We start from the raw sequence: 12,087 nt of genomic DNA on the forward strand, positions 1-12,087 counted from the left end.
GGCATTTAGAAACAGGCTGTGTTCAATGGGATTCTTTAGACAAACACAGAACACAACAAAGCACCAGCTATGTACATTTATTTGGTAGTAAGCATCTTACAAATACGGGCTACCTGTCCAGCAGTACTCAGCCAGTGTTCCAAACTCTGGCTATTAGGGCACAGGTACAGAACGCATGCTAAATATGGTTTACAAAAAGAAATTCAAAGCCAGGTTGCTGCTGAAATATTGAATGAATTGCTATTCATTTTCATAGTGGGTTATAAGTATTAACATCTTCCTTAAGCTGAACATATTGTCATATATAATACACATTATAAGATTTACAACAGAAGCATTCAAACAAGTTGGATGAAACCCTACTAAAACTGAAACTTTAAGAAATGAGTTCTCTATTTCCCAAAAGCTTATATTAAAGGTTCCTGAATACTGCACACAAAAGGGCTAGAGGTGAGAATCTGGGAGGGGTCTCAACTCCTTTCAGTAAGAGGTGTTATTCCCCACCTCCAGACACTAGCTTCAGAGTGGACTAAGCATCGAGAAAAGGAAAGTGTACAAGGAGATCTCCACATCACCCAAAAGTTTGCAAACATCTTAAATTTCCTGCCCACAGACACTGGTCTTGTATTCCCCACCCACCCAATGTAAGTTTGGCAACAATCACATAACTTTTAATTCACAGAATATACAGTGCAAGACATCTGACCCTATTGAGACAGAAACTACAGAGGCGCTTGCAATGGCTAGAGGAAAAAAAAAAGGACCTCCACTTTTGGTAGCTAGAATCCTTTGTAGAGACATGGCACGCACTCACTGCGACTTTCCATAGGAATTACAAGTCATATAGGATTCGTTGGGGTCTCCAGAGTTTGGTGGGGGCGCGGAGAATCCTATCTTGTGAGGAAGATTTAAAGCTGACAATTCTTGACCGGGAACGCTTATACCATATACATACCTGCTCTAGAGAGAGATTTTACATTTCTCTGTCCGCTCCTCGGGCGGAACATGGACACTATTGAGAGTTTCAGGTGAGAAAATACGGAAAGAGGGTAAACTCGCAAGTTGAAGGAAACCCCACAGAAACCCCCAGGATCGTTTCCTCCGCGGCCCACCTTACAGCCTTCCTCGTCTCAGCCCTCAGCAGCCCGGCCGCAGCGGCATCTGCAGCAGCAGTACCTGCCGACTTTCTGAGGGGTGGCACTTACTGACGTGTCGGGTCAGCCCCGGGGAGCTAAAAAAAGTGGACGGGCAGTGCTTGCACGAGAAAATCTGCTGAGCACTCCCGTCGGATGCCCCGCCTGGGTTCGGTGCATCGGGAGGCGCCCCGGCCAGAGCGGGCAGGAGCAGCTCGTCGCGGACCGCATGCCACAGCCGGTGTTTGTCCCTGATGTCTGCCGACGGGAAGTGCGCCCCGCACAGCGGGCAAGCGAAGGCCAGGGGGCCGCCGCGTTCCGAGCCAAAGCTGGCCCCGAGCGCGCGGGCCGAGCCCGCCTCGTGAGTGCCCAGGTGCTTGCGCAGATAGGCTTGGCGACGGAACTTTTTGTGGCAATATGGGCACACGAAGATCTCGGGTCCCCCGACACCACTAGCACTGCTGGGCTCAGGCACCCGGCGCCCCAACAGCCCCGCCGTATAAGGGAGCGGAGGCTCGGGGTGGGACAGCACCTGGAGGCCGGGCTGCGGGGCGCTGTCCTGGTGCTGCTCGTCCCCGGAGCTGTCCCTGGCCCGCGGGTGCTGATCTGCAGTTCGCTCCGCCCGGCTGTTCTCCTTCCCCTCGGCCAGGAAACATGCGACAGTCCTGGAATCTGGGGAGGACGACGACGGGGGCAGCTTCCCGTCGGCCGAGGAGATCGTGGCTGCATTGGCCGCTGCGGGACGTGGTTTGTGCCAGCGACGATGGGAGGCGAGGTTCGCAGGGCAGCTGAAGACCTTGTCGCACTCGGGGCAGCGGTACTCGACGCGCACGATGCGGGAGCAGCGGTGCTGAGCCAGCGCGAAGGGGTCTGCGTACTGCTCCTTGCATAGCTGGCAGATGAACTCCCCCAGCGGAGTGCGGCTGCCCCCGGGGCCCCGGGACGGCGCCCCGGGCTCCTCCTCCTTGATCTTCAGGCCCAGAACAGGGGACGTGGTGACTTCATCGGCGAAGCTCAACTTCCTCATGGCCTTTGGCTTCTTGACTCCGGCGGCCGCGGGCCCAGATGCGCAGCCCGAAGGAGCCTTGGCGCGGCGGTCGCCGCCGGTGGCCCGCTTAAGGGGCGCGGGGTCCGGATGGAGCGCGGGCTCCGGGAACGGTGCCCGGAGCGGCAGCAGGAACTGCTCCCCCGAGGTCGGTGCAGCTGCTGGTGCCACCGAGCAGGAGAAAGAGGCCACGGCGGCAGCGCCCCCGGGGAAGGACTCAGCAGAGACGGGTGAGCTGAGGCAGCGCTCCAGGAACGCCCGGCGCAGTTCCACGCCCGCCGGCTTCGTGGGGCTGGGGCTGGGCCCCGGACCCTCCCTACCATCCGCCCGCCACTCCACACCTTCCCGCCCGCCCGCCGCTGGGCTCACCCTAGCCGCCCGACAGGATGACCCTGACAGTTCTCGGGCCGCCTCCTCCTCCAGAGTTGGGGGTGCCTCCCGCTCCACACCGGGCTGAGGGGCACTGGAAGCCTCCTCGGGGAAGGGCGGCGCCCCGGGAGGTTCCAGAAGCGGGAAGACCCGCTCGGCTAGGCGCACTCGGTAAGAGCCGCCCGTCCGTTTAGTTCTCTTTACCAGAAAGCCCCTAGGCATGATGGAGTCGGAGCTCTCAGGGGCAAAGAGTGACAGGGGCGCCGCGGGGTCTGCGAGAGGGCGAGCACCGCTGCTGCCAGAGCTTCGCCGCGGCCGTCATGCGTCCGCCGCCTTTATAGCTGCGACACGGGCCGGGGGGCCGCCGGGTCGCCTTCGGGCTGGACCAGCCAATCAGGAGTGGGAACGGGCGCGGGGGCGGGGTCGGCCAGGCGGGAGGCGGCGCGGGCCCGGCTTAGCTGCGCCTCCTCCCTGCCGCCCACCGGGTGAAGACGCTAGAAGGTAAAGTGCGGAGCGTGAGGAAGCTCGGTGCTCCCTGCCTCAGCGGCCTCCAGGGGCCGTCTGGGGTGCCGGGCGGAGAGGCCACCTCACAGCGCCCTCCTTGCGGGCGGGACTCCGCTGCCCCCGCGTGGGGGAGGCTGATGGAAAGCCACCCCCCCCTCAACTTTGCAGGAGCAGAGCTGAGAAGAAGGGCGCCTGGCCGCAGGTGCCGGGGAGGCGACGGGGTGGGTGTCAGCCGGCGAACGGGTTAACGTCCTCTGCTGGTATCGAGCTGATGAGAAGCTGCGACAGAGCGGCAGGGCGGCTGACTCCACCGCCCTGTGCCTACACTTGACGGTGGGAGCACGTCTGCCATCCAGTATCGATCGAGGCTGCGCGCGTCTGTGATACTATGAGAATTCATCTGGGAAGAAGGGCTCTCAGTGCGGGAGAGCGTGCATGCTGGCAAGCCTCTGGAGCTCAGGACGCCAGCAGGTTTCTGGGCCCCGGTCCTCGGGGCTTATGAATGCCTCCTCCCCATGGGAATAGGAGCGGGGAGGGGAACACAGGATCTAATTTTCGACTGTCCTCAGATAAAGTGCTTTCTCTGTTCGCACCTTCCACTTGTACTACCCAGAGACATGATAGTGCCTAACTGAACTGTTTAGCATGGAGTAGATTGAGAAATACTGGTGTAATCAGGATTTCTTCTGCTCCCCTTGTGTAAGAGATACTTGGCCAAAGATGTGCTATGGACCTTTAAAAACTCAATACATTTTCATCCAGCACTGTTTTCAGCACTAGAAAAGATCTGAAAGTTTGTGATACTAGTTGAACTATGAAAAATAATTAGAATATCTATGGCAGATACATAGTAAAGTGCCCCAAATCCATGGTATAGACAAGTACAATCAGAGAATAGGAAGGGAAAAGAACTGTGTGTTCAAGCCTCCTCCCTAAGTAAAATTGGAGAAACAGACTGAGCCGATATGTTTTCAGAGTAGACTGTGGCATAACAGATCCAGTCATCAATAACACATTTTGTCTTCCTTCTAGTGCATGAAGCATTTTTGCATAGCATTATTTGAGGAAAGATTTGGAAGTAATTATATATTTGTTAATCAGCGGCTATATTTTGTGCATTCTACTTAAGTAATCTCCAATCTTTCCACAAACACAAAACAGAAGTAGATATTATTCTCCTTTTATGATGAGGGGACTGAGCCACAAGAGAAGTTGTGTCACTGGCTGAAGTCACCCAGAGCCCGGAATCAAACCAAGTTCTCGCTAATTCCAAAGCTCAGACTTTCCACTAGACCAGTGTCTTCAAACTATTTTTTTTCTGATCACATCCCACATTAAGAAATGTTTTACAGAACACACAGGTAACTGAAACAAAAGTTTTACAAAATAACATTTACCCTTAACTAAGTGCAATGCATTTTTGTATTTTCTATTCACTTCTATTTTATTTTTTTAAAATGCTAGTCATAGCAAACGAATTTATTTGATAACTCACTAATGGATTAGGTCCCAAGTTGAAAAAAAAAAAATCATTATGACGTCTCCCATTAAATAGCACAAAACCATGCAAAATTAAATAAAATAAATAAACCTGATACTTTATGATCAAAATTAATATTCTGAATCACTACTTAAACTATTTGAGTCCTTTAGTTGTGTAGGTAAGCTTTGTTTTTCGAATTGCTTCTGACATGCCACTTTATGTATGATTTCTAACTCAACTTCTCAATTTTTGTCCTCTTATTTCTCCTAATGACCCAGATACTGTATGGTTTGGAAAATTGAATATAAGAATTTTAATACTTTAAGACAGCCCCTTTTTTTTGGGGGGGTGGCTTTTCATTGGGTGCATAGTACTCTGTCAGAATTGCTGTCAATCATATGACCCAGCATTTGTGCTTCCAGGTATATACACAGAAGAATTGAAAACAGAGACTGAATGACACGCCGGCACACTGATGTCCATCAAGATGTAGCGTTATCCACAACAGCACAACAGTGTCCACCAACAAACACACCAAAAAAATGTAGTATATACAACTAACGGGGTATTATTCAGCCATAAAATGAACTGAAGTTCTGACACATACTACAACATGGGGACTCTCAAAAACATTATACTAAGTGAAATAAGCCAGAGACAAAAAGACAAATATTCCAAGATTTCACTTACACAAAATGTCTATAATGCTTATTGAAAAGAATGCTTATCCTTATTTTACTTAAATGAAATATCTAGGCAAATTCATAGAACTAGAAAGAAGATTATTATTGGTTGTCAGGGGCTGCAGGAATGGGAACTTATAGCTTAAGAGGGTTATATAATTTCCTTCTGGAGCGATGGAAAAAGTTTTACTAATTAATAGTGGTGAGAGATAGACAACGCTGTGAATGCAATTAATGCCTAAACTGCACATGTTTAAATTTAAACAATTTTAAATTGTTTAAATGGACACTTTTGTTATATATATTCTCTTTTACCACAATACAAATTTTCACACACACACCAAACAAAAAAGAGTGGAAGGCAAAACCATGGCATATGAGCCTGTGGAAAGAATATAAAGGACTAGGTCATGTAATCTGGACTTAATTACACAGGACAGGCAGAGAGAGTCACTTAAAGTTTTACAGTGAGGGAGTGACATTTGCTTTTGAAACTGCATAAGGGATAATATCTTTGCCTAAAATTTCTGCCAGAGAGAGAAAAGGAAACACAGATAAAGCAGTCTCCTCTCCTCAGTCTTTCCCCTTTCTGAAAATATGGATCTATTTTCTAGGGGAAAAAAAATTATGGAAACTTGAAAAGTCAGAAGAGCAGTTATAAGGTGAGAATACTTAGTGAAGTGATTGGCATAGAGCTGATATTCAATAAATATTTTTTGAATGAATGTTGCTGATTGTTAAATGGCTAGTGAGTGTGTCTATCCATCTATCCAAGCATCCTTCCATCCCTCCTAGCTTCCAGACGTCCTGTCTTCTTCCATCTGTACAACTATTCAATCAGATCAAGTAACTGCTCTGTAATCTTTCTGTGATGGTTTAGAAACATGGTGTTCAAGGATTGTCTTTATTTTCAGATAAACAAATTCATGGAGAAGAGGGCCTGGCCTGTACTATTTCTATTCCTGACCACCATTTTACAGAAATCTACCCTGAAATTTCTGGTTGACCCAATGGACATCAGCATCACCCAGGTTACCAAAGGGTTTGCTCCTGACCCGTCCTCCTACCAGCTCTGCTTCATCCCTTCCAGGGAAGAGTTGACTGCCTGCCTGGGAGCTGCTCTGCTATTGCAGTTCCCCCTCCTCTGGGGGAAACAGCCACCTCCTTCTCACTCACCCCCTTCCCAGAATGCCTCTTCTGTTCCTTCCTTTCCTTATCACCCCATTCTCTCAATATCCAGTAAACATCAGACCTCCATTAAAAGGAGAGTTTCCCTGCACAAGCGCATCTGCCATTCTGCCTACTCTGTAACACTTGTATTGGCTACCGCATAGGCTAAGGCTAATACTTAGCTAATATTGAGTTAGCCCTGTGTTACCACGATGAAACAGAGCAACTAATGATTAGTACCTAACAATTCTCAGGTGGCTCAGTGGTCAAGAATCCACCTGCCAATGCAGGAAACAAAGAGACACAGATTCGATCCCTGGGTTGGGAAGATCTCCTGGAGAAGGAAATGGCAACCCACACCAGTTTCTTGCCTGGAAGGTTCCATGAACAGAGGAGTCTGGAGGGCTACAGTCCATGGGGTCGCAAAGAGTCAGACAAGGCTGAGCACACACACACAGACACACATAAAAAACGCATAGTCACTTCTCTTCTGTGTGTTCAAAATAAAAAAGCATTATTTTTTTAAAAAAGAAGAAAAATTGCTATCAGATATTTTCTACAGATCCAATAGTTCTAATAGGCCTCCCTCACTTCCCCTCAGGTGTAACTTGATAACAGCCTTTCTGGAAATCAGTATAGCAGTGAATATCAGAAGCTTTAAAACAAATAGGTATACCCTTTCATTCACCAACTCCTCCTTTAGTAAATCATCCAAAAGAAGGGAAAAGATACATGCACAAGCCATTTTCCACTGTGTTTTTGTAATTGTATATAATCGGAAACTACCTGAAACTACCTTGAAATTGTGGTGCAGCTATACTAAAGATGATTAAGTAGCCATAAGAATGCAATGATGCTGGAGTTTCCCTGGTGGCTCAGTGGTAAAGAATCTGCCTGCCAATGCAGGAGACCCGGGTTCAATCCCTGGCCCGGGAAGATCCCACGTGCCACGGAGCAACTGAGCCCATGTGCCACACTGCTACGACAAGAGAAGCCACCGCAGTGAGAAGCCCGCACACCGCAACTAGAGAGTAGCCCCCACTCACCACAACTAGAGCAAAGCTTCTGCAGCAAGGAAGCCCCAGCACAGCCAAAAATAAATGAATAAAAATATTAAAAAATGCAATGACACTAACATATGTGTTTGTCTTAATGTTAAACCAAACAGCAGGCTACAAAGCTACATGGACAATAAAAAGCTCAATTATGAAAGTACAAAATGAATAAAAGAATAGAAAGAAATATGCCAGAAGGTTGTTGGACTTGCTTCTAGTTAGTAGAGATTTCTTTTGTTATTTTTAAAAATTCTGCTAACAATTTTTTTGCAATAAGCATATAGCACTCAGATAATGAGGGGGAAAATTAATGTCTTAAGTCCTTTCCAGTATTAGACATGGTACCCCTCCTCCAGGACACTGTTGCAGAAATGACAGTGGGACATCAAATGGGAATTGCACAGTTAAGTAACATTCTCCAGAACTCAGGGCCCAGAAAAGAGATGAAAAGCTTCTATCATGCTATGGCCTTCCAGTTGAAGAACACTTTGGGGGAGAGATTAGGGGTTAAATAAAAGGTAGAAAGGGGGCTAAAGGGGGGAGAAAATAATTTAGATGGATACTCTCCACTTAGCTGTAAATCCAGATAATCCTTCAACATATGAATACTTCTTTTTCCATTTTCCCACTTAGAAATTATGATAAATAGGGTAGTCCTTAGCAAGATTGTGAAATCTTTGCTTTCTTTATCTGTAATACATCCTTTCTGTTGATAATCACACTTTTTTTTTTTTTTTACCACTCAAGACCTTTTGAATACACAATAGGACCTTCATCTGCTCTGGTACAGTTTGATAAAAAGTCATACACACTGAATTCTCTCTCAAGCTATCTGCATTTCAATTTTCCTATTTCTAATTATGGAATGAATTACTTTGACTTAAATTCAGGAATTTTGTGATAATAGTAATGGGGAAAATTTTCTGTACAGAGAGAGACTTCTTGCCCTGAAATCAAAGTGTGTATAGACAAGCTCAGATAACTGACCTACTTTCTAGTCACTTGAATATCAGATGATTACTCAGAAGGAGCTCTATCTCTTCTATTTCTCTGCTGCCTCGCCTCAACACAGACATGCCCCTGTGCAAGGTAAAGACCTGTGGCATCTACTATGGGCCTTTCCTCCCACAAGAACTTGTAAGTCAAATGGCCTCTCATTCATCTAAGGAAACGCACTGGATTTATTTTTCTAAGCCCAGTCCTCATTTTGGTAAATGGCACCTCCATTCAATTAGCTGCCTAAACCAAATTTTAAAAACCTCTGACTGAAGCCAAACACTCCACATTCAATCTATGAGCAATTCTTATCAGCTCAAGCATTTCCTGAGTCTGAAGACTTCTCAGATTTCCCTTCCACTGTACTCTCTTCAGTCTCTGCTTTCACCCCCGCCCCTCTATAATGTTTCTCATTGGGCAGCAAGATGGATCCCATTAGAACATAAATCTGACCCCTTCACTCCTTTGCTCAAAATCTTGAAATGATTCCCTGCCATATTTGGAATAAAATCCAAAACTCTGTCTGGTCCCTGTGATTCTTAAACCACAACTCCCACCAAGCTCTTCCTCATTTTGTTCCACACATATTGATCTCCTTATTTTCCCAAGACATGACAAGTACACTTCCACCTCAAGGCCATTCATTCTACCAGAATGTTCTTTCTACAGATATGCTCACAACTTCTTCTTTCACTTCATTGGGGTCTTTACTCAAAGAATTCCACCTCAGAAAAACCTTCCCTGGCCACCTGAATGGAAATGGCAGCCCCATACCCACTAGTACCCTTCATCATTCACTACCCCTGTACCACTCACCTTGCTTTCTCTTGACAGAACTTACCACAATCTGTCACCACATTATATATGTATTTATTTGTTAATTGTCTGTTGTCCCCCCAAAGCTATTCTTTGTTTTGTTCACAGTTGTATATCCTGTATCTATAACAATGTCTGACACAGTTGTAAATGAATTGATGACTAAAATAGTGAGCCACTGGATTTTAAAAAAGCATCTCTGTGCCAAGTGGGATATATAGAACAGATAAACAACAGGGTCCTACTGTGTAGCCCAGGCAACTATATTCAGTATCCTGAGACAAACCATAATGGAAAAGAATATGAAAAAGGAGATATATATATATATATATAAAATATATATGGGGGGTGTGGGTGTATGTGTGTGTATAACTGAGTCATTTTGCTATACCAGCAGTAATTAACACAACATTTTAATTCAACTATACTTCAATAAAAAATAAATTTTAAAAAAGTGAAAAAGGCACAGAGTAGAAGAAAGTATTACATCATATTTGTGACAAAAGATTTTTATCCAAAATTTATAAGGACCTTCTACAAATTCAATAACAATAAGAGATAATCAAGTAGAAAAGAAACAAGAAGAGGTACTACACAGAAGACTGTATCCAAATAAATGAAAATGTGCTCAAGCTCATTCATCATCAGGAAAATATAATATTAAGTCCACAGTGAAATGCTTTGACACCACCACCAAATGACTAAAATTTAAATCTGTTAATATCACAGTGTTGGCATGCATATGGAGCAACTGGAACTCTCATACACTGCTAATGGATGCTAACTCGGTACAACTACTTTTAAAAAGTTTGGCACTGTCCACAAAGTATAATAAACATACTCTTTGACTCAGGAAATAAAAGCTTCTCTGTTTTTTATTACTGCAAATTATAAATCTAGAGCCAACCTTGAGCACAGAAAGGGGAGACAAAGTCATAAAGAGTCCCAGATTCTAGACATTTGGAAATCTTGGTACAGAAAAAAATGAGAGGAATAGAAAGGTCTTCCTTGAATTTTTGCATCATTGAAGGATCTTTTCTCCCCACCTCAGTCGCTTGACCCATGGTTTGGATCACTCCCACGCCCTTCCTCTGAAGTCCTTTCCTCCAGGGAAAATAAACACCAGCTCCTAAACCAGAGTTTCTGTCTTAAGCTCTTCAGTACCCAAGAAACCAGGAGAATGGGAGCAGAAAGAAGCTTGCTGGCTACTTAGATGGAAAGACAAGACTTGCAAGATAAGACTGCCTGTGTGGAAAACAAGGAATTTCAGGCATAAGGCATGGAGGTTATTGACAAGTTTAATAAACTACACTATTCTGTCTCTCAGAAGCTTTGTGAGGAGACAGAATAGTGTAGTCATCAGGGGCACAGGCTATAAAGTGAGATGGTCTTGAGTGCAGTTCCAGCTTCACTTCTAGCTGTTTCATCTCAAGCACCTTACTAAGCATTTTTGCAGCTTCAGTTTCCTCATCGCAAAATAGAAATAGTAACAATTATCTCAAATAATGCTTTGAGCATTAGATATTTTAATGTATTTTAAAGGCTTAACGCAATGTATAGCACACAGTGAGCCCTTATCATTATTATTACTGAGGTAAAGGAAACCTATTGACACTAATGGCAACTATAAATTCTACAGAAATAGCAGACTCATTTATGTGACTGGCTGATATTTTATACCCAATTATGATGCCAGATAGCACTGATGGGGCATAGCATTTGGTATGCTCAAAATTAATTTTGTTTTACTGAAATAACATTCACAAGACATACCAAGACAGAAGACAGTGTAGTTGACTGGATTAGGCCCATGATTTGGAGTCAGGCCTGAGTTTGAATTCTTAGTCTGCTGTTTACCTGCTCTGTGACTGGGACAGGTTATTTAAACCCTCTGGCCCCAGACTGTTGTCACATGAGCACCACAGCACTATGTTCCCCACATGTGGGCAAGAAGTCTGATGTCCCTTGTGGTGAGGAGATGCTACCAAGTAGAGGGGCTGAGGCTGGAAAGATAAGTCAGGGCCGGATTGAAAAGAACACTGTATACCACACTAAACTGAGTGTTGGTGTTATTCAGAGAAAGCCACTGATTTTCCTTCTAAAGCACTGAAATAATACAATCAAACCTTTGTTTTGGAAATATAATTAAAGACTGTGTAGCTGTAAGGCTCTGGGGTTGCAGTGAAGATGTAGAGGTTAGGACAGTGGAATGAAACTTGAGGTAGGGAGTTCATCCAAGAGGGTATTAAAGAAATTGATATTCAAAAAGATACATGCACCCCAATGTTTACAACAGCACCGTCCACAATAGTCAGGACACGGAAGCAACCTAAATGTCCATTGACAGAGAAATGGATAAAAAAGATGTGGTACATATATACAATGGACTGTTACTCAGACATAAAAAAGAATGAAATAATGTCATCTGCACTAACATAGATGGACCTAGAGATTGCCATACCAAGTGAAGTAAGTCAGACAGAGGAAGACAAATATGATATGATATGCCTATATGTGGGATCTAAAAAAAAATTATATTGATGAATTTATATACAAAACAGAAGTAGACCCACAGAAAACAAACCTATGGTTACCAAAGGGGAAAGGGGAGGGAGGAATAAATTAGGACTTTAGGATTAACATATACACACCACTATATATAAAATAGATAACCAACAAGAAGCTAGAGCACTGGGAACTATACTTAATGTTTTGTAACAATCTATTAGGGAAAAGAATCTGGGAAAAAAAAAATATATATATATATATGTATATATATATATATAAAACAATCACTTTGCTGTACACCAGAAACTAATACAACATTGTAAGT

General features: G+C 44.7%; 1 protein-coding gene across 1 annotated transcript; it reads right to left on the minus strand.

Annotated features, from left to right (window-relative positions):
* Positions 1-1,137: 1,137 nt before the first annotated feature.
* Positions 1,138-2,770, minus strand: INSM2 (INSM transcriptional repressor 2). The gene has a single exon (XM_043434276.1). It carries the CDS (start codon positions 2,767-2,769, stop codon positions 1,138-1,140), a length of 1,632 nt encoding a protein of 543 aa, XP_043290211.1. The 5' UTR covers position 2,770.
* Between the last annotated feature and the right edge of the window lie 9,317 nt (positions 2,771-12,087).

The sequence above is a fragment of the Cervus canadensis genome, chromosome 17, assembly GCF_019320065.1.
Source record: "Cervus canadensis isolate Bull #8, Minnesota chromosome 17, ASM1932006v1, whole genome shotgun sequence".
Taxonomy (NCBI): Eukaryota; Metazoa; Chordata; class Mammalia; order Artiodactyla; family Cervidae; genus Cervus; species Cervus canadensis.